The sequence below is a fragment of the Liolophura sinensis genome, chromosome 6 (assembly GCF_032854445.1).
Source record: "Liolophura sinensis isolate JHLJ2023 chromosome 6, CUHK_Ljap_v2, whole genome shotgun sequence".
NCBI classification, from domain to species: Eukaryota; Metazoa; Mollusca; class Polyplacophora; order Chitonida; family Chitonidae; genus Liolophura; species Liolophura sinensis.
The window spans coordinates 48,680,265-48,703,188 of record NC_088300.1 but is presented as its reverse complement, the minus strand read 5'-3'; the positions used below and the strand labels follow the sequence as shown (position 1 = coordinate 48,703,188).

At 38.1% G+C, this 22,924-nt stretch overlaps 1 protein-coding gene across 1 annotated transcript in view; it reads right to left on the bottom strand.

Moving 5' to 3' along the window:
- The window catches only part of LOC135466388 (probable E3 ubiquitin-protein ligase HERC1), a 60,995-nt gene extending 38,779 nt beyond the window's left edge, over positions 1 to 22,216 (bottom strand). The window contains exons 1-26 of the mRNA XM_064743836.1: positions 22,067 to 22,216; positions 19,050 to 19,991; positions 18,633 to 18,725; positions 18,026 to 18,244; positions 15,398 to 15,629; positions 14,520 to 14,599; positions 14,088 to 14,184; positions 12,744 to 12,887; positions 12,288 to 12,415; positions 11,872 to 12,016; positions 10,884 to 11,055; positions 10,194 to 10,325; positions 9,707 to 9,872; positions 9,247 to 9,372; positions 8,803 to 8,982; positions 8,216 to 8,362; positions 7,655 to 7,787; positions 7,186 to 7,377; positions 6,345 to 6,587; positions 5,342 to 5,518; positions 4,705 to 4,819; positions 4,018 to 4,289; positions 2,574 to 2,702; positions 2,111 to 2,188; positions 1,363 to 1,649; positions 690 to 908 (exon numbers count right to left, since the gene is read on the bottom strand). Coding sequence (XP_064599906.1) covers positions 690 to 908; positions 1,363 to 1,649; positions 2,111 to 2,188; positions 2,574 to 2,702; positions 4,018 to 4,289; positions 4,705 to 4,819; positions 5,342 to 5,518; positions 6,345 to 6,587; positions 7,186 to 7,377; positions 7,655 to 7,787; positions 8,216 to 8,362; positions 8,803 to 8,982; positions 9,247 to 9,372; positions 9,707 to 9,872; positions 10,194 to 10,325; positions 10,884 to 11,055; positions 11,872 to 12,016; positions 12,288 to 12,415; positions 12,744 to 12,887; positions 14,088 to 14,184; positions 14,520 to 14,599; positions 15,398 to 15,629; positions 18,026 to 18,244; positions 18,633 to 18,725; positions 19,050 to 19,979 — 4,836 coding nt within the window. The 5' untranslated portion in view covers positions 19,980 to 19,991; positions 22,067 to 22,216. The remainder of the gene's footprint in view (positions 1 to 689; positions 909 to 1,362; positions 1,650 to 2,110; positions 2,189 to 2,573; positions 2,703 to 4,017; positions 4,290 to 4,704; positions 4,820 to 5,341; positions 5,519 to 6,344; positions 6,588 to 7,185; positions 7,378 to 7,654; positions 7,788 to 8,215; positions 8,363 to 8,802; positions 8,983 to 9,246; positions 9,373 to 9,706; positions 9,873 to 10,193; positions 10,326 to 10,883; positions 11,056 to 11,871; positions 12,017 to 12,287; positions 12,416 to 12,743; positions 12,888 to 14,087; positions 14,185 to 14,519; positions 14,600 to 15,397; positions 15,630 to 18,025; positions 18,245 to 18,632; positions 18,726 to 19,049; positions 19,992 to 22,066) is intronic.
- Positions 22,217 to 22,924: the final 708 nt, after the last annotated feature.

The following is a 22,924-nucleotide window of genomic DNA, read 5'->3' as shown; positions in this document are numbered from 1 at the left end:
CTGGATAAGTTACTGTACAACACATTTCAGCTAGAATAACAGAAAGGAACATACCACATTTAATGACTGAAGTCTAAGTCTAAGACTGCTTTGTTATCCCGGGGCAAGTATTAGACAAAAAATCTCTTATATTAAATCTGAACATTCCTATAGGAATTGGTTACTTCCGAAAAGACGGAAAAAATTTCTTAGATTCTAATTGTTATCTACCCAAAGCCAAGAATTTTGATTCCTTTTGAGTTTCAGTTTCTCACTGGCTGTGTAAAAATTGTTTTCCCTGATTTGAACATTTGTGTTTGTGAACATTTCAAGGTTCTCAAAAATCATGGATATACAGTCTGCAAAAGTCTGAAGTAGTAGAAAAACCAAAGTCAATCAAAGTCGTTCAGGAGTATACAGAATTGACAGTGATTGGCTGACAGTGAAGATAGGACTTCCTGGGTTAAACCATGCAGCATTTGTCATGATTGAATAAATCCGCCATAACTAAAATTCAGCTTATGCTAGAATAGCCTGGACTTGCCTATCTCTCACATCAGCCAATCACACAATCGATTCTGTACCTCTTCATCTTTTTAAGTATAACCATATGTTTCCATCTTTAGGCAACAAAAAGCAATACCATGCAAATTTTCAGGGCACTTTTCACTCACTTCAATGGGAAGGAAAAAATCCCGGCAATCACAAACCTGATAACACTGTTGTTGCGCAGCAGGTCCCGATGGTTGGAGAATACTGAGGCCAAAGCAGCCTGCTATAAACTGGATATGTACAGAGTTAAGCAGTGTGGTAGAGTTGATGATAGGCAGGGAAGTTGGGGTTGTGTCTTCAGCCTGAAGCTGGAGTGAAGCTTTATCCTGCTCAGAAGATAGAATCTCCACTATCTGGTCCAGGGCATGAACACGCTCCTAGCAACAAACCATACAAACAGAAATGCAAATCCTAAGATAACTGTAGCTATAAGTTTTATCCAATTCTGGGTGAGCCACCTCAATAGCCTCCAATTTTGGGTTACACATACACGTAGGTAGCATTTAAGTACTTTCGAGAGTACTTTTATGAGTATGTGTGCAAAAAAAAAAACCCAAACCATCAATGAGTTGGAAATAACATATTATTTAAGATGGCGAAAGATATTTTTTTGTAAAATTATTTGACATGAACTTTCAAACATGACTATTCAAGTTACTCATTCTGCCTGATTCTTAAAAAGATCCTTTACGACTTGCTTAGAAAACAGGATGATATCCTAGTGGGAAGATGTGAGTCTAAACACTAAACGTAATATTTTATAACCTTTACTTGTGAATTTTTAAAGCAAAGTACAGTAGTGCAGTTTTTTGTGATTTGCTGCTTGCTTACATCTGCTTTCTTCTGTCTCTCTTTCATGGCCAGAAACATTATCTGGGTATCTGTGCAGCTGTGCTTGTGTACTTTATCATGGAATAATCCAGAGGTCTGTCGCTCCCCGCAAACAAACCTCAGGACATCCACAGCTAGTGTCTTGAGAAGGGTGTGGACTGCGACCGAGGCAGGAGGATCTCTAGCTCTGACCACCTGCCCATCATCAACCTTCTGGTAGGACATGGAGAGCAGGCACACTAAGGTCTCCAGCGCAGTTTTCTCGTTGTCATGTGAAAAACTCAAATCTGATATCACCCAAAAGAATAGAATGTAAAATGTAATGGTTATCACCCAGATGTATTAATGTCGATGCAGGTTTTATCACCAGCCTGTTACCTGCTATTTAAATATTACTGATCGTTTATTATGCCAATCTTTCATAATGACAGGGGCCTCTGTGGGCTAGTGTTTAGTGTGCTCGCACAGTATATTGACTCAGGGGCCTCTGTCAATGCAGTCGCTGTGTATTCATGCCCAGCTCATGCTGGATTCCTCTCTGGTTTTATGTGGTATGTCTGTCAGCAACCTGCGGATGGTCTTGGGTTTCCCCCGGGCTCTGCCTGATTTCCTCCCACCATACTGCTAGAGAAATATTCTTGAGTACGGCGTAAAACATCAATCAAGTAAATAAATAAATGAATTTAATCATAACAATCTGGTTTTTACATACTGATGACAAAAACATAAAAAAATAAAAGATTTTAACCTTCAGATGGACTCAGAGCATTGTTGACATCCTCTTTCCAGTCTACAGCGTACTCCAACATACTCTCTTCATTGGCTCCTGTAATAACCAAACAGATTAATTTTGACAGTCTCCAGCAAAAAATAAGCTAACTTTCTAAAGCCTATCATTTACATGTATGTATGACAACGATCACCTTTACTGACCAAGCAAGGCCCGTTATCATCAGTACTTACCCAAGAGACAAGGAGACACACCTCCTCAAGGAGGCTTTACATGTCTCCCCAAACACGTCCTCATCCCCCTCATCTACACCCTCACTCATGTCAAAGCTTTCCCTTAGCACTTACCAGAGAAACAACGTCTGACGACCAGTAGAAGAAAGACGCATATCCTCATGTAAGCTTTACATGTCTCCCTGAACATGTCCTTATTGCCCTCATCTACAACCTAACTCGTGTCAAAGCTATCTCTTAGCTCTTACCAGAGAGACAAGGTCTGACGCCCAGTAGAAGAAAGACACACCGCCTCAGGTAAGCTTTACATGTCTCCCTGAACATGTCCTCATCCCCCTCATCTACACCCTCACTGCCAACACTCACATCTGAAAGGCCTGAAACAAACAAAGGGATCATTCTATGAAGGAAAAAAATTTAAACATCATAAAACATTTGAACCCACGATAGCAGTATGTCCATTTTTATGTCATTTACATATATATGGATGGGAATGAGCTGAAATTAGTCAAGGGGTCTGGGGGACATCGGTCCCTAGTCGGGTCCAGGGCAGAGCCCGGCAGAGGGTGCAGGAGGGTAAAGCCCCCGTGAAAGCACAAGGCATTTAAGCTTTTAAAAATGCAAGGTTAGCAATTCAGACAAAAAAACATACACAGATGACAACACAAATTTATGATTTTTATAAAATTGATTTTCATGATTTCACAGGCAAACCCAATTAAATTTATATTTACAGTAAGCTAACAGATTACTTACTATTTATGTACACAAGGCTTGATTTTTGTCCATTTCAATTTATGGCCTACACATTGAAAACAATTAAATTATATGTTGCATCTTACTGAAAGTCAGTCACAACACACTTTCAGGTTCAAAAGTCAATAATTCATGTTTGATGAGACAATTCGTTTTGCCACTAGGGCCTGGAGGTGGTCAGCTGCTTTACAGCAGATTTTGTTGTTGTTGCTGCAGGTTAAAGTTTGAAGGCTGAAGTAGTTTGTCCATGCTGATACCATGTTCGCATGTTTCTGGCTCTTAGTGGTATGCTTTGTCAGCGCAACACATCCGCTTAATCCGTAACTGATTACATCACTACAATAAGTACCCGGCACTTTCCCTGGCAAGTCGCCTTTGGTGATGAAATCTGCCAACTTTTCTACGGCTTCCTGGATAATTTTCCTTAGTTTCGCCCTAACAGTCACAGATCTTTCCAGCCAAGCCCATCAGAATTTGTTTTTCAGACGGCTCGTGCCTTGTGCCTCATTTTTTTGATTCAGAAATTTTTGTACATCTTTACACGGATCTTTTTACGCACCTAAAGCGAAACACAATTTTGTACTGCCACACAATGTTGTAATGCAAATTCTGATTGGATAACAAGCACATCTCGACCAATCACAATGTGACTAAGGTATATTAGGCCTGAAGCACATCACTGTTAACACAGTACAGTCACATAACAAGGGTAGGTGCCTGTGATGCCACCGAAAAGACATTGCCGTTCCTCCACATACCCTCTTCTGCTCAATATCTTTTTATCGAATTGACACGAATTACAAATTCGACCCTTGGCAAAACCAAATCCGCGGACAATTACCATCCCTGCATATATATGTTTTTGTTGTTTGTTTGTCACAAAAACAACTAATCAAAAATGTAGGCACACTTTATACTCATGTATGTGCATCCTACCTGCTTCTGTACTTGTGGTTCTCTCCCTTTCTGGCATATGTTCAGCCCCTTCATCAAAGGTGTCCTCAGTTGTCCCTTCCTCCTGGCACTCCTCCCCTTCAAACACTCTCCTACGAGGAGGTTTGCGAACACTGCCCAGCCCACCCCCTAACCTTTGGGGCTCTGGATTGCTGAGGTTGTCTGCCCCTTGCACAGTTGATCCTCTACAATTGGTCAGCCTGTTGCGGCACTGATTCACAAGCTGGTAGATGACTTCCAGGATCTGAGTGGGGCTATGAGAGAACAGTGAGTATTGTCAATATTTAGCCCACATCTTCAGTACGCACAATTTTCACCAGATTTGTCACCATGTCAGGTCGGATGTAATTGTCAGTAGAATTTCTACACACAAAACCAAATATAATAACTAGATGCTCTGTATATGTGTCACCCACTCCTGACATTTAAGCCATAAATTTGTACACAGGTGTTACACCAAATGAGAATATGTTGATGATACATTAAATTATATTTACTGCAACTACTGAATCTTTCATTCCATGGGTCAGTCATAAAAAGCTAAATACATCACATTACAATCTGATTACTGTATTACTGCGTGTTTAATATGAAAATTTTCATTTGCATCATTTTAAAAACTTATCTCTGGAATAGCAGGTATAAATTCTAAAAAATATAAATATTTACCAGTTGGCTTCAAGGGCATGCTTGAGTAGGCCACAATGTTTGAGTAAACAGGCGAAAAATATCCTACACACAGCACTGACCACTGATTTCTCCTGCATTTCTAAAGCATCCCAGTCTGAAATATAATACAAATACAAACGACAATACAGGCAATAAATGGGATTCAAAAGGAGGTGCATACATGTGCATGTAGGTAGACTCTTCAGCAAGGGAAAAGGTGACATATTCTACATCTAGCAGAAAATAGATACAGTGCATACCTTTGAGACATGATGCCCCAGGCGAGCGTTGTGATCAATGGAACAGCATTTAATAGTAGTTCCATTATACAAGCCTACCAGTGTTTAAGGTGGGCGAGATCTGGAAAGTTTGAGAAACTTTACCACACTTTGTCAAACTTTCTGAAAATTCAACTAAACTCACAGTAAAAAACATACCAGCAGCTGGATTCAAGCACCTCAAGTGAATTTAAATGGCAGAATTGTGAAGAGCCTCCCTAAAGAAAGAGGGACAAATAATACACTTTTTATCTACAACAAGCATCTCTATTAGCTGCTCTGTCTGTTGATCAGTCAAATGCTTTGCGACATTAACTCTTGCAGGATTTCACAGCTATTCTTTTGTTCTGTGTATTTACCTTTAATTCTGGCATACTCCTCAAAGGCCTGTAGAAGGTGGGTAGTTTGTTCTGTGCAGTCTCCTCTGGTCAGATCTACCAGCACGGACAGGTCTCCAGTTTGGGGGTTGACATTGAATACACGCTCCTCTCGTTCACCAGACATCACCATGTGCACAAACTCATCTCCTAGTTTGTCTGTGATTAAATCAACAAGGTTTAGAAGTTGCACAATCACCAACCTTATAGAGAAAAAGTCGTTTTAAAGTTAGTCACAAGCTCTTAGGCTTGTCTTTTGACCACACCAACTTAATTTCTTGTTTTTCAGGCCGAGTAAATGGTTTTCCAATGTTGGAGGAGGGTATAAAAATAAAAGGTGAAAATTTCAAAAAATTTTCTAATTTACAGGACCAGTGGACAATACCAGCAATTTTACCTGTTGAAAGGATATTTACGTGATCAGAAAGTATTGAAAAACTGGAAAATCATAAAAACAAAAATAAAACGGTGGATTTTCAGTTATAAGTTTATTCTATTTTTGGATTTTCTGCTTTCTGCTCGCCCGTAAAACATAAATAAACTTGGTGACTGCTAACATACCAAGAGCTACATTTACATCTACATAACTATATTTTATTAATCAACCGTTTTCGTATTGCCTGGGTAATGGTCAAAACAACGGATAGAGCGCCAATAAAAAATTTCACCAGGCAATGCGAAAACACTTGACTAATAATATTATTATTAATTAACTGTGTACAGTATGATCTGGCTACTGCCTTAAGATCTCAATATGACTTTCAACTTGGCCAAAAGTCTTGCTTTGAAGATCTGTTTTGTCCTTCAGAACTTATGTCCATATAATTTGAAATAAAATACACTGGAGAACACTCAGTCCTGTAAAGCTGTCTCTTCAAACAATATGATCAAATTAAGTTGTTGCATTACTTTTCCTAGGTATAAGTTGTAAACAATGCACATAATGTAGCAAAACTGAGTAGGCAGTTCTGACTGCTGTGCTCACCCACTTCATTATAGGTAAGCTCCAACCCATTACTTAAGAGGATCCTGCTAAGCCAGGTGGAGCATTTCACTTCAGCAGGAGAAGAGGATGAGCTGACTAGTTTTCCTCCTAAACATCGGCCAATCAGATATGAAACTGCTCTTTCTAATTCCACCAACCACAGCCAGTGTCTCACATGATCAGGTAATTTCTTCTCTGCTGACTGACATCCTCTACAATCTGTGTTACTCTCTGAGCCAGGTTCTACAGCACAAATGCAAAAATCAGTGGTGAAGCCAGTTTACACACAAAAAAATCAGTACACAGCCATCAGAAATTATACTGATGGATCATAAAGAAACTTTCGATAATTTTTCATACTATCTCATGCCACGACATACATGCAGACAATGCAACTATGCAAATGACCATTTCAATAAATGCATTTTTATGCTAAGCAAAACAAAAGAGGTTGGTTATTTGAACATCAAAGTATAAAGCACATTGCAATAAAACTGTTGTCACCATTTCAGCACAGATAAATTAAAATACAAAATTATTTTGACGGCCTTGGTAAAGTCTACATATGATGTATACAGTGATATATGGAATCCATGGCAATGGAAGGTCTGCAGCAACCTGCAGATGGTCATGGGTTTAGCCCAGTTTCCTCTTACCATAATGCTGGCCATGGTCGTATAAGTGAAATATTCTGAAGTACGGCATAAAACACCAATCAAATAAATAAATAAATAAATATGAACACAGCTCAAAGATTGTTTCCCTTACATTACAGTGGTCAGGTTTATAGGTCTAGTGTAAATCCTCTCAATCATTACCTCGAGTGTCTAATGTGACTGACCTTGAGGACTAGTGTGAAGTTCATGCTCCTCCAGCTCTCTGATAACAGGCAGGCAGCGGTTCAGCTTGTCCAGCTGAGGCAGAAGTCCTAACATCTCAGGTAACACAGGTGTGCACATGTGCACTGGTAAGAGCAGCAGAGCGCTCACAATGTGAACCAGCATGGCACCCGCTGGAGAGTTGAACAGTATGTCTGAAACCATCAGTGAGCTGTTTTAGTACAAGAGTTCAAGAGCTGAATACTTAAACACTTAAAGAATAGCTTCAAACAGAAGTCTAAGCTGTTTGTTTGAAGTATAGTTCATAGCACAATATACACGGAACTTGGAAAACAAATTTTAAAAATGCATATGAAATGGTCTTCTTATGTTGACAAACACACTAACACAGCGAAGGTGGCACAATATTAGAAAGCTGTATAGAAGGAGTCAAAAGGGAGCTCTATCTAAATCTTGTTCCCACATGATTACCTCTAAGTTTGTTCTGTAAAGTCACATTACCACTGGCAGCGACCAGCAAGGTGTGAAAGTGCGCTAGTATCTCTCCACACTGAGGCATCATCAGGGCTAGGTGCTGATGTAATAGTGACATGACACAAGGAAGCTGAAACCAACAGACTGGATGTATGAAAACAGTTTGGGCTAAGTTTAGCATCAGTATCAATATCTGAACAACATGACGTCAGCTGTGTCAAACAGGCTTTATTTTAGTGATGAAAACACTGGAAAAATGTTTTAGAAGGTTGATTTTTATGCCATTCTCAAGAATAATTCACTTACACAAGTACATTCATTTTTATTGTTGAAAGAAAGTGGGGCAAAGGTTGAAGAAAACTGCTAACTTATCATGATTACCAGTAGACTTGTGACTTACAGAGGGCTTGAATTCAAGCACTCAACATCATTGCTCAAGGGCTGATTAAATGCAGTCCAATCAACACTTAATTCCAAAGAGCTACATGTACACATGGGCCGGCTATCAAATTCTTTGAATTGCATTGTCAAAGCAGGAGACATGATTTGGGAGTTTACCTGTTCATTAGTGTTGACAAAGAGGTAAGCCAACAAGTGCTTATGGAGGGATGATAGAAGTTGATGAAGCTGCAATGGTAAGTCTCCATCTTCAAAAGACATCACCTGTAGACACTCATTTTTCTCTATTTCACTTAGAGCTTCCTCCTGTCACACGAAGATAATAGAACAAAATCTTAAAAACAATGTCTAGCGGCCTTTCTCAAATAGTTCGCCTTTAATTTATTGCATGGAACACATTCTTTCACACTGAACAGTAGCTGGGGAAAATAAATACTGGCATTTGCATGTGAGAATTAAAAAAACAATTTTTTCAGTTATGATGATAAAACAACTCAACAATTTTCTTAATTATAGGCACAGCAGTGCCCCTTGTATATCATGTACAAATGTAACTTAAATTTGTTTCCATCCCATCTAGATCCAAGATAACAGTTATCTATGAAACTTAATAAACCTTTCTTGTGTCAACCTGACCACAAGAAATTACATTATAACCAAGATGGCTGTGCACAGCGATATCAAACACATTACACTAGAGCACCCTCAAAAAGTCCATTAAAATTATGTTACTGAACTGATCTTACCGTATTGAAGACGAGGTTTTTCAGAATCGTCTTCATGAGAACCTGGGCCAGGTGGACATCCAGCTGTGGGGGGTGCTCTTGTCTAAGCTCTGTCACGTCCTGGGGACAGCCAAACCCCAGCAGGGAGGCTATGTGCTGGTTATCATGCAGGCTTGTCAGTATAATACCAAGCTGAGTCCTCTGTCAACAACAAGATACAATATTCACAGGATGGACATACTCACAGGCATTAGAGCTTTCCTTGCATTTTCATTTTCTTTTCACTAAATACACAAATATCAAGAGCTGAATCAATGTAAAAGCAAATATGAGAGTTCAGATAATTTACCTGTCCCATAACAGCAAGAAACAATCAGAAGACAGACATTTTTTTAAAATAAATAAATATCAAGAGCTGAATAAAACATACATGTAAAAGCAAATGAAAGTGTTTTGATGATTTACCTGTCCCTTAGTGAGACTTGTCCACTTTCCTGGGCCCTGAGGTAACAGAGAGTGTAGCAGTTCCATCCTCTCTCTCAGTGGTGGCAACAAGAGAGGCGCCCCTATTGACAGGGCCTCAGACACAGCCTGTGCAAACAATAATTTATGTGTGTTACTGTGATTCTTTTACCTTTTCACCAAAGTCCACATTTATGACTCATTTATGACACAATACAAGACATTCACTGTCAAGTCAAATCAACTTGGTTTTGCAAACCTATGATTCTAGCCATTCTAGTCAAACCTGGCTCTAATTACAGAAAAAAAAAAAATTCACATCCACACTACTTTTACGTTTCACACTTGAAAGACATATACTGTGGACGGTTCACTTCGGCTTTAAATACCAGATTGCAATTACAACAAAATACAATAATACACAATTATCTAACAAAGAATGGGAAAAGGTGATTTGTGTTACCTGTTGCACTTCCTGTGGCATGGTAGTGTCCATCAGACGAAATAGCAAGTTTCTGAGTGGTCTGGCCTGGTTACCTAGGATACTGCTGGCGACGCCTCCTGCCATGGCTAGTGATAGGTGGGTACACAACAGCTTTAGGCAAAGTAATACAAACTTATGGTGATCCCTGCAACAATTGTAAGGTCAAAAGATACATGTAACTTGAGGACAGAGAATATACTAAACTGGTACATGTATGAATACTACAGGTATGATGAAAGTTTTTTAAACATGGCCATAATACTGAACACCTGTTAAGATCTTGATGCATTTAAATTTAGCCTAAACCATTCTGGCATTACAAATTGTGCTAACTGAAACTTAAACAGCTTTACGGCATGCTAGATTTCAAAGATGTGTGCTATGAAGCTAGACAGTCAGCATGTATTTCAGACAAGTACAATGCAACCAATACAGTGTATGGACTAAATACATGTTTGACACATACTCGGATGATGTAAATGGCGCAGGAGGATGACCTTCAAAACTTTCACAGTATCTTTCCAGAAAGGATCTCAAAAGAGAGAAGGTGGCTTCTTGTAAATCAACGCAAAATGGCCGATGCCATGCAACAACATGTCTGAAAATAAAGCAAAAGGTAGATAACATTTGAAATTCTAGCCTATGGTTTTATTTAATATACAATCAACGTAAAAATTCCTACTGTGTGAAATATTAACCACACAAAGCTGAAATATGAGTTAAAATAGTCTATTTGTACTGGTACCACCACAGCTGAAATATTTCTACAGAGTTAAGTACGCAGGTATGCTGAGAGATCGAGACAGTATAAAGCATGTACTTTTAAAAATTTTAAAAGCCACAAAATCTTAAAGCTTGTGCTAGCACAGTAAATAACAGACAATATCTGATGATCAAATCATACAGGATCATCCTATTTCAAACAGTTCTTCAATTTATACATTTCATCTCTACATGAAAGACCCATACATCTCACAAAGGGCCATGTCTCAGTACATTTTAAAGCAATGTGATTTGTTTCCAGTAAGATTCTGCTCTAACTGTAGAGACAATCTGTGAAAAACTTCAAATGTTCTAGTTCTGTAGATAGCGATAATGCTTAAATGTACAGCAGGTGAGATGTAACCCATTAACCCTGTACAACACCTGGCCTTACCTGTCTGTGGGTAGAGCTGTCCATGCTATACTGTGGGATGTTCCCGCTGAGATCTGATTGATGTTCACTCCGGCTAACCCTGTGACCTTAAGAGGCCGGATTACAGGGCTCAGCACATGACCCTGACCACATTGTCCCATCGCATTGTTACCCCAGGCGTACACCTCATTGTCTGAAAAGTATAATTACATTGTTTGATGGCACATACATTTACATCTACATTGTGCTAGGGATGTAAAATTACACCGCCATATCGGTGTGTAATGATTCATTGCCATACAATACGATACAAAATACAAAAAAACACCTACTGCGATACGTTTGTTTAAAAGTATTTATTCTCAGTAAATGTTGCAAAATGCACCTCATGAGACTGTAAATAAATTAAGTTGTGAGGGTGCTGGCAGGCTCATTTACGCAAGATGTGCTATGATTGGATATTAGTCAGCATCATAGCCAATCAACAAGGGATCGAAAAAATGCCTGTCTACCTGTCAGCGACAGGCAATTTTTATCACATGACCAATAGAAACGATAGGACAGCTGAGCTGAGCTGAGCAAACACAATAGTGAAATGCACTGGCCATCATTTCATTCAGTTCAATTTAACTTGTTAACGCTACTACTTCATCATTCAAACAGTTAAAAACTTTGATCATGTCATCATCCTTGCCCTAAATTTCATCACTGTGAAATGAAGGTTGCTAAAATTATTTATTTATTCGTTTATCGGATTGGCGTTTTATGCCATACTCAAGAATATTTCACATACATGATCGCAGTCAGCATTATGGTGGGAGGAAACTGGGTGGAGCCCAGGGGAGACCCACAACCATCCACAGATGCTAACAGACCTTCCCAAGCACGACTGGAGAGGAATTGGTGGGAGTCTCCTGAGTCACTCTGTGGGACATTCACATTAACCACTTGGCCATGGAGGCCCTCAGTTATTAAAACTGATTGTCTCTAAAAGACCCTGTATGCTTACCATGTGTCAGCGCCAAGCAATGGCTGTCTCCATGAGAGACATCCACCACTCTCATTGTCTGTAAATCCTCCACTAGACGAGGCTGTAGAGCCGTGAACTCTGCTGAGCCACACCCCAGACAGGAGCCACAGCCCCACGCAAATAACTGCAACAACAACAATATGCGACAAAAATTAAAAGGACAGCCTAAATGCACATGTAACTTGTGGGCATTGTTTGTTGTTATTAAACGAGGGAATGCAAAGATTTAAATACTGTTGGCAAACACACCAAATCTGGATCAGAGGAAGTAAGGATTATGGTAAGTTTTCAATAAGCCCCTTGTTCTTATGACCTTATCTGCCTTGTGGAGAGCTGATGATGATACCTTCAAAACACAACTATCCACAAAGGAGGCTATGACAGTACAACCTCACCTGTCCTGTAGAAGTGAGAGCCAGTGATGTTTGACTGCCACATGCTACCTTCCTCACATAATGACCCACAAAGAAGTCTATGACTTTAGGTTTATACAATCTACTTGTGTCTCCATGGCCAAGTTTTCCTGCAACATAAAATAGCTGCACTGCAGTGGATGCCAGCATATTTTATATAACCTGTATCAATAAAAAAACTTATCACTGCACATACATCGGTTTCTTTTCACTCGATTTTATTTAGTTTATACAACACTGACATAAATTACTAATGCTGTTTACCTTAAGGTTTCAGTCAGGCAAAAAACCTCAAAAAACTGACACTTAAAAAAAATATAAAGCACTGGGAAATCTCTATATTGTTTTTACAGACCACGTGTTTCATGTGTACATTTTGTCTAATTAAGACCTTTCATAAAATGTGAGATAAGTAATATTTTCTGTATTCACACTTACCACTGTCACCGCCTCCAAATGACCAGGTGGTTTTGCCATCCTGTGAGACAGCTAATGTATGGGAGCTGCCGCATGCCACCTGTCCCACACTGTTAATTTGCTTCACCTGGGTGGGCATGGTTTTACTGTTACTATCCCCATGACCTTTAAACAAATCAATATAGGAGTTAAGTACTCAATCATGCTTGCAGAGCAATGTTTACTAAAGGATACATGAAAAGCAACTATAAAACAAAGATTATGTTTCTATGCCAAATGAAGAAAATAATGCCCCCAAATTTTTGTTAAAAAATTTCATTTTGGAGGTATTTTGGTACCTGTTAATTACCCCTCTCTATTATGCATATTATCTGTCAACGGTCAAATTTTTTCAGAAATTACATCATCGTTGATCTTGTTTGGAACTTGGTGAACACCGCCCAAGTGCCCTGAGCCCAGTGAACCGGTATCATATACATAGATACTGCACAGCTTCTTTGGGCCAGCTTAACTGTTCGGTCTGCCCCCTACAGAAAACAGGGACCATTGTTGACTTAACTGCTGCAAGCTACTTAATTTCCAGACAGACTTCTGGGGCATTAAGAAAACTGTACTTTGAAGCCATTTTTACTCCCCAAAGTGAAAGTTAAAAAATTTGTTTGTACTGTTACATGTATATGTTATTACACATGATAATCTGCACATTAAGAAATAATACCAAAGCATTTCATGCATCTTTTATTCTAATAAATCAATGTTTCATGTCAACCATATGACTGTTTAAACAACCTTACAAATGTAATATTTATTAATGCCATTATTGCATTGCAAGGATGGCACCTGCAAACATGTAGGTGACCTGATTACAGCAGAACTCTAACAATTCAACTTCACAGTGTCAATATGCCAGTAACAACGTACCTATATCACTAATTATGCAGCAACTACAACAACTGCTAGGTGTGCATGCACTCATTACATAGCGACAGCAATGTCAATGATCAATTCAGTTTTTGTTTCTTTACACAGGTGAAATATACATGTTATAATTTTTGAAACTTTTCGCATGTTTGCAAGGTGTTTATTTAAGCATATTCTGAAAGCATTGACCTGTGTTAACTGATAAATTTATACTTTTTGTGACACCCTGAAATCCAACCCATGTAGTATTGTCTCCAAAATCAAATTGAAAAGGTGCATAAATTCAACTGTAAATTGTTCTTTCATACGCGAAAAGGTTGAGGAATTAGGGTATATATTTTGAAACTTTCCTGGTTTTTTTTGCCTGTCAAGATACCTTAATGTAGCAAAATTTCATACATCATACCTGTAAAGTCTACTGCTATCAAACCAGATAACTCTTACCCAGTCTTCCGTAATCCCCTTCCCCCCAAGTAAACAGCTCTCCATCATCCGTCACTGCGGCGCTATGTCTGTAGCCAGCTGAGATGCAACGGATCGCCTACACAAACAAACAAACCTCAAAGTATGTGCATACACTTATAAGATATATAAAGTTGAAATATTAGGATTTCTCTCATAAATCAAATATTACAGTACTTACTGCACTTGTACTTTTACATGGCTGAGTGCACTGATCTCTGATTTACACAAAAGACACCACCATGTAGTGTCAAACAAACAGTCAACACATTGAAAAACAGAACCACGAACAGTGAAATTTGAGTATTTGTTGACGTTAAAAAAGAAAAAGCAAAGTATCTCCACTTTGTCTTACAGCTGGCAAGTATATGTCCAGTTGTTTACATCGAGTAATACATGTGATTCGATTTATACCTTGCCAGCCAATGAGCCTTGAACCAATTTGGGGTACTTCTGAGTGGAGCTGTTTCCGTGGCCAAGTTTTCCATAATCGCCTGGTTTTAACAGACAAAACATTAGTTAGAAATCCTGTGTCATGTAATAAAATGAGGATGCAAGGGCACTATGAGATACAATGCTGTTATTGACAGAGAACATTTCTTGCCTAAAAACCTTGCACTTGCTTTTAATTTCATTTTCCAATCTGAAAAATCTCTTGACATTCCTGTGACCTGGTATTATCATTCTGATCACGTGATTACATACATGTATTGATGCTTTTCTACAATGTCATGGCAGCCACTATTAAATTAGAGGTCAATGAATGATCTGAAAGGCTTTTCATTATTTCTATATATGTGAAATGTCAGGATTTGCTTCACTGTTAAAAGTATTATTTCACAAGCGAAATATCACTATTGTTATAATATTTTGATATATCACACCTAGGAGCCATGACATCAAGGAATAAACATTTTGTTTTCTGATATTTCTCAGATCAGCAGGATGATGTTATAATACAAGTTTAGTCAACTTTAACATTTCTATGTCACAAAACAAGACACAACGTCATGGCGCTGATTGTGTATTTTAGCTGCAGGTCTTCACAGACCTTTATATAGCGTATCATACATCATGTCACGCTATATAAAAGTCTGGGAAAACGCAGCTAAAATACACAAAATCATTCATAATATCAAAATAATACTAATAAATAGAATACTGCAGTGATGGTTGAATACCGTAAGTCAAGTGGGTGATCATTTCTACCTTTGAATATGGTATTCAACATTTAACGTGCAATACCCTCTGTACAACTGCATGTGGGCTGGTCTTTGTGCGGTAGGACTTACCATCTCCCCAGCTGAATACTTCCCCATCTGTTGTCAGCGCTAGAGTGTGACCATCTGACCCCTTGGAAGATGAGACCTTTCTGATTGACCTCTGGGGGTCAAAGGTAACTTTCATAGGTCGAGTTTGGTTGTTTGAGTCACCAAGGCCCAGCCTGCCGTAGCTACCCTTCCCACAGGCGCTGACAGTACCATCCGAGTGTGTCACAAATGTACAGTATTGACCGCTCTCTATCTGTGATGCAGATTTAAGTGTAAATTAAGCAGGAATTAATTAAGTACAAAGATGAAGTCAAGTGTTTTTAAGATAACACATTTTTAATTACAAATTTTAGGTGTGAGCACAAATACTGTGTTTTCTTGTGACAGGGTGAGTCCATATCTTCAATGGTAATGACAATGATGCAATATTTACTTGTAATACCTCATGGATATAATCATGCTAGGCATCAACATATAAGGTGTGGGAAGTGATGTGTTTAAATGGCTTGCATAGTATCTTTTAATTGACATGTTTTCGGCTTGTTTTGAGACTAACACTGCTTTCAGTACTACAGTGCAATTAATTGAAAACAGGCAAACCCATGAGATTATACAGACAATCCAAAAAATAAGGCGGTATTATAGTATCTATTTTACCATGTTATATTTTAACATAAACATGAAGCCATGATCTTGAAAATGATTTTTTAGAAATTATTTTAATGGAAATTAAGCCCCATAAATCAAAATCCTTTCTTGTATGCTTTGTGTATAGGCCTCCAAACTCCCCCAATCAATGGATAAATGATTTTGAAAACATCATAGCAAAAAAAAAAAAATAAGGATATTATAACCTTATGTGATATAAACACAGACCTTAGACACCCAAATCCTAAACCAGGGAAAAGTAATGGAATCTTTTACATTCAAACAACTTATTGATAAACCTACCAGAATAAACATAAATCCTTACCAAATTGATCATATTTATGTTACATCACATGAGAAAGTACTTGCAGTGAATGTTCCACAGGTAGCCATCAGTGATCATTTTCCTACATGCATTACTTCGAAATCAAAAGTTAATTAGAACAAAAAACACAGGCATACTACTATTCAGTAAAGAGACTGCAAACATTTTGACAAAAGTACCTTTAGTTCAGACTTAATTATTTCACTGTTTGGGTACTTTTGAACAAATTGAAGCTCCAAATATTACAAATGAAGGATGGATAAGTATTTTTCAGAATATTCTCAATATATATACCCATTTAAAACATTTCCAAACCTTTATGGAAAACTGAAGAGATAACATCAGCTATTTATTAACGCGATTTGGCTAAACAACAAAATAATGAGAAAAGCTGCAAATATTGGAAAAACAAAGTTAACAGCAAATTTTTGTTGGCAAAAAGAATGAGTTAAATTCTAAAATAAATAAGGAGAGTACTGGTAATGATATTTGGAAAGTACTGTGGACCATAAATCCAAACCACTCTCCTTCTATTCCTAATCAAATTATAACTGGCAAAACGATGTACATGTAACTGATGATTCTGAACAGATTTCCAATTAATGTATGAATTTCTTTGAAAATTGTACCAAAAGTAATTTACAATCAAGATCTTCAATGGTAAAGCCACACCTTAGCAAATTAAAATGTGTTGTCCATAAATTTCATAAGCAATAAAGTGACGGAAATGAAGCCTTAATTTCTAGAGAACGTGTTTATTACAAATTGAAATTATATTGAAGTTTATAAAAGTGGTAAATTGTTGAACTGAAAGTCTAACAAATAAAATCATTAAAAAATTTCACAAAGCCTATATAACCAAAACCCATAAAACAGTTCAACCTTCCAAGAGTAGGAAATTTGCAGACGTACACAGGCAAAAAGAAATATAAAAAAACACAAAGAAAACCTAACTTTCTAACACTGTATGTTAGAGATCCACATATGATTGCCATGATACAGCAGCTAAAAAAGAAAGCTTAACCTGTCATCTGAGAATGTGCATTTACACACCATACCTTAAACTAGGGAGCAAAAAATAATGCCTAACCTTCAATCCATGTGTAATAACCCAATATACAAGAGCTAAAACAAAAAAGCTTAACCTGCATTTGATATGGTAAACCACTCAATTCTATCTTGAGAAGACGATAGGAACAGGTGTTTCACAAGGCTCAATATTGGGGCCACTACTTTTCATAACCTATATAAATGACCTTCCAAAATATAATAATACATGTACTTCTCATGTTGAGAACTTTGATGATGACAAATAATCATTATTGTTTCAACCAGTAAATATATGTAGTGATGTATTATTGACATGTTTTTAAAAAATGAAATTGTATATACTATTTGTACTCGTTTAATGTTCATGTATTGTTACAGAGGGCCTCTGGGAAGAGCAAATTGTTGAATATGACAGAGCTACTCTCTTTAAATAAAAGTTTCATTTATTCATTCATATATAAGATCATATACATGAAGTTGTGTTCTAAAATTATAACCATTTTCATGAAAGTCACAAACCACAAGTACTTACTTACTTGATTGGAGTTTAACGCCATAGTCAAGAATTTAGCCACAAGGCATTCACTATACACTTTCCACACACCAATTACTCCCAACATACTTACCTGTTGAACATCAGCAAAAGATGAGCCGAGTTTGGGGGAGAGTATTTTTTCCTGATTGCCCTCCGCTAACTGATGACTGCTGTTACTTCCCCACACATACACATCACACACACCGGTGGACAGTACAGGCTTATATCTGTTACTATTGACAGTACAACTGTTCTTATTCTCATCTGGACTCATACAGGTGCTGGCATACTCAGCTGCCATCTGATACACCTGTCAAAGGAAATCATGTTGAGTGGTGCATGTTGTGAGGGCTTGACGTATAGTGAGCATTTATTAATCATTACTCAACAATCATTACTCAACAATATGCCATAGGTATCGTATGACAGGGAAGAGTGGATGAAACAGGATAGACATCAAAAGTACCTGACACAATTAGGTTAAGAGGTAGTCCCTCCAGTGAGAGATGGATTCAAAACACACACCCCATTATCAAAAGGTTGGTGGTCTTTAGTTAGTGCATAATCCTCTATCACACAAACTATCTAGTATATTGTAGCAAATCAGAGACACAGGCACAAGTTGAATGAGCTTGGTGTACCATAAGGATTTCTTGGAAATAAAAAGACCCAGTGGTTGTTGGGGAGCTAAATATTACCTCCTCTAGTAGTAAAAGAGCAACTTCATATGTTGATGTCTGTCCATCAGAATGTGAGCAGCGCTGCTCTAAACTGTGGCGACTTGAACTTCCCTGTGAAAACAAAACACAAAATGATAGCAGAGTATGTACATGTAATGCACTGCACTTCCTTCCCATGAAGCCCAAATTAATCTCTTTATTTCATACTTACATGAACACAAACACAACTATTTGCAGGCTCAGTGAAAGATTCCTGCTGTACCTAAAGTAATGATGACAAAGGCATATTACTACAAATAAAAACTGATGACATATTCTAGATCACTAGCAAGCATGTCATGGGACATTTAATTCATATCAAACATTGAAGGATTTTACGTGTCTGTGGAGTCTCAAAATGTATCTGTTCAGATATAATTATAGAATAAAACTTACCATAGAGCCTTTCATTTGTGTCAAAATCTCCATAAAAAACTCCTGGGAGATCTGCTGAGGTTTTTCATCCTCAGCTACAGGACTTGTCTGGTTTGGCTTACTGCTTGAAGAACAAAGCGCCACTTCTATCCATTCCAGTAAATACCTCAAGGATCCCCTTTGAGCAGCTAAAGCCAACATCAGTTCTGCTGCCAGCTGTCTGCCAGTAGCATCTGCACTGGAGTTGGGTCCAGTAACACTCATCAGAAACTTAGTCACCTCAGACAGTGAATGTAACCCCAAGGAAGGCAGCTTCGACTCATTCGCTAAGGACAAGGCTGGGAGGTTACTAACAACCCCTAATGCAGTTTGGAGTACATCATTACACAATGACGGCTCTCCTATTTTATCTGCAATCACCCAGTTCTGTTTCAATAGAGAAAACATCAGCCGGAGTCCAGTTCTTACGCCCATTTCTATCAGAGCATCTGTTCCCGAGTGTGGCTTAGAAACCAGATGCTTTCCTTCATCTACATGTTTCTGGTGCTCAGCTTTTGACACTGTAACAACTCCAGGTTTGGACAGATCATGATATTTACTTGAAACTGCATGATAAATTCTCTGCAGTACAATTAAACGCTGTTGCAAACTGAGGGTAAAAGGGGTGTTAGAGCATACAAAATGAGCTAGTGACTTCTGACTTTGTAGTAACTTATTCAAGTATTGCTGCTGTTCTTCTGGTGTGGCTGGTTCTCTCTCAAAGTCGGGTAAAAGTGGGCTCTTCAAGTGCAAGGTTTGCTGCAGGATGTGAATCAGCTCCTTGGATGTTAATAACTTGTTGTACAACAACAACAGTGTGTCCTGCCTTGAAAGGCTCTCACAATCTTCATTTACCCAACTGGAGTTGAGATGTTCCAACCATTTACACTTTAACTGTGGTGCCAGTCCCATATTGATGCAGCCCTGAAATGTAACAAAACAACCAGTCTGAAAAAACATTAAATGAATGCAGTATAGCTTCCAGACAGAAAAAAATATCAGTTACAGTATATTTGTTACTCTGATTCTTAGTGAGACAGTTTCTTCTGTGATATCATAATTAAATGCGTGGGGTAAATCTATTATAAACCAGCACTCTGGAAGTATTACAAAAGCAATCCAGTTTCAGCCATCAGAATAATACCTAGGTCAAAGTCCACAACTGAATGAGCATGACAACAATTTTGTTGAAAATGAATGAAACAGTATGCCAAAACGCAGACAGCTCCTAAAACATATCAAAACATGAAAAAATAACCTGACAGTGCATAACTTCAGGACATTTTGCCTACTTCATGTGAGTCTGAGACTCCTATACCTGTTAACTGCTCAGATATGCTCTACATAAATTTGAGAGGGACAGACAGAAAAAGCAATCACTGTATATCTCCTCTAAATAAGGAGGGGGGGGGGGGCATAATAAAAAAAGAAGAGGATATTAGCAGTATAAAAGATGGCACAAAATTTGAATACTGATTCCATTAATTTATAAAGATCATTCCTTGTGTCTTTCCAATATCAATAAAAATTGTTGACTGCTTTTCTTTGCATGATTGTATCATCCTTTATATACATTTTGGTAGCTGAACGGATGATTATTTACAAGAAAAGTCCATTTGGTTGATGGATGGTATACAAATGTCTGTTTCAATGCACAGATTAATTATAATAACACACAAGTGTAGGCACATCAGCCCTGTGAGAATGTACAATATTACATGCCTCTTGTTTAACAGACACCATTGTGTCGGCATTTCTGTTGCTATGCTGGCATGACGCACAGCAGTTGAAGACCAAAAATTTTTTTAACGATATCTTTTCAGTAAATAGTATCGAGATAACATGATACAAAGATTTTTGTGCAGGTCTATAACAATGCACCTGAACTGAAACAAAAAGTACACAGCTAGATGTGTATGCCTTAGGAGTTACCAAAAACGGTCAGGCAAACAGCAGAGAAAGACCTATCAGCATGGCCCTGAAGAAAAGCACTTGCAGTCAGATTCTTCTTGAAACAGACCCAGAGAGAACACATTTCAAGTATCAAGAAATGTAAAATATGTCACAATTTGGTTTAGTTTCAGTTCCATTTCCTGGATAAGTTCAGAAAGAAGAAAAACTTTGGGAGCCATGATACTTGATATATGTATGCACATGTATACTATGTATGCTTGGGGTTTTACGTTGCACAATATTTAAGTCATGTGAGGACGAAGAATCTACCGACTGAGGTTGGCGCTCTAACCATTAGGCCACCAAAGCGGTCCTCATATTGCCAGAGTCAACTAACCATACTGGCCAGGAAAACATTGGAGGTCAACACTTACATCCCTGTTTTGCTTCATTTTGGTAAAGGAAGTTAACCTGTAAACAAACTAAAATCTTGACAACTATTTACATAATTGTTGGATAACTTGAAACCTGTTCTTCCTGAATCACTTTCCTTTGAAGATTTCCATCTAGTAAGTCACTGAAACCTCTCTTTTCCAGTCTTTTTAATTATACTTTTTTATATTATAAGTCGATTCTGTCCGCCATTCAAGTCTTTAGGCCGGCACGATTCTGATATCTCTCTTCATAGGAAGTAATATTAGACAGTAAAACTTCATTACGTAGGCCTAAATCCTGAAATGTTAGTGTGACACCGGTGAAATGGGAAGACCAGCTGATTGATCCAACTTTATACATAATATGGGTCTTGTAGTAGTGCCTTCGCACACTGTTCATTTTGTCCTACTAATCTTATTATTACAATTTACAGTTCAACTTGACATTAAACATAAGCACCTGGGCCAAACTTTAATTGCTAGCAAGCTTTTTCATAAAACTCTGACCACTTACTAATTTAAATACATCCTGAGCGAGTAAAAAAAAAGGAAAACTGACACGCATTCGCGCAGCAGGGCTGTAACGGGTTACCCCAAATAGCACTCTGCCTATTCCCAGTTCACCCAGACCCCAGATTTCGAGAGATAAAAATTTTTCCCTGCTGTACCTACTTCGCTTCTTTCATCAACATCTGGCCTCTAGCATCCTTGCGTTTTTCCACGATTTTGGACAGTTTCCATGTCCAAATGTCGAAAGAGTATTGCTTTTCATTACCAGAATCGTTCACATTGTTTGTTGACAAGTCGCCATCGTCTGCCTAATCTCAGACGCCGATAGGTAACAGTACCTATCAGTGCACCTCAACAAGGACCGCTTTGAGGAGAAAGGGGCTCCACGCTGGGACTGGTTGTCGCTTACGTCAACGTAAAATCCCCCCAAAACGTTGCTTTTATGGATCAATCTTGTGAGTAAACATGGTTTTTTTTTTACGTATTTATCTTTGTAGTTGTTTGTTTGATGAAAGACAGACCGCTTGATAGGTCAAGATTCTAAACCTGCCTGCTCCTCAATTGGGCTTCCGTGGACAAATGAGTGCGCCTTTACAGCTCAACGTTCTCTTCATGAACTTATTCTATATCACCGTACATTCTGTAAGACAGACCCGGTTGAAGGTCACGTGACCAACCGTTCGCGTCAAAAACAAAATGACCGCCCAATGTTAAAGCATTGGGGAAAAGGTCACTTTTTGCCATTTCGCTAGCGACCAATAAGGTCCAGTCGAACAAGATAACATCATGAAAGCTCTGCAGAAATACCCTGAATATGTGGAAAACCGAACATTATACAAATCCAACGGATACAAGATCGCTGACAGCGATTCAAAAGACATTTCCTTTAAATATATATGTTAACAAATATACGCTTTCATCTGAACTGTTATGTACCGGTATTGTATGTAATACAGCAATGACTACAAACTGTTATATTTGTTTGCATACCGATTAAACTCCTGAAAAATAACTATATTA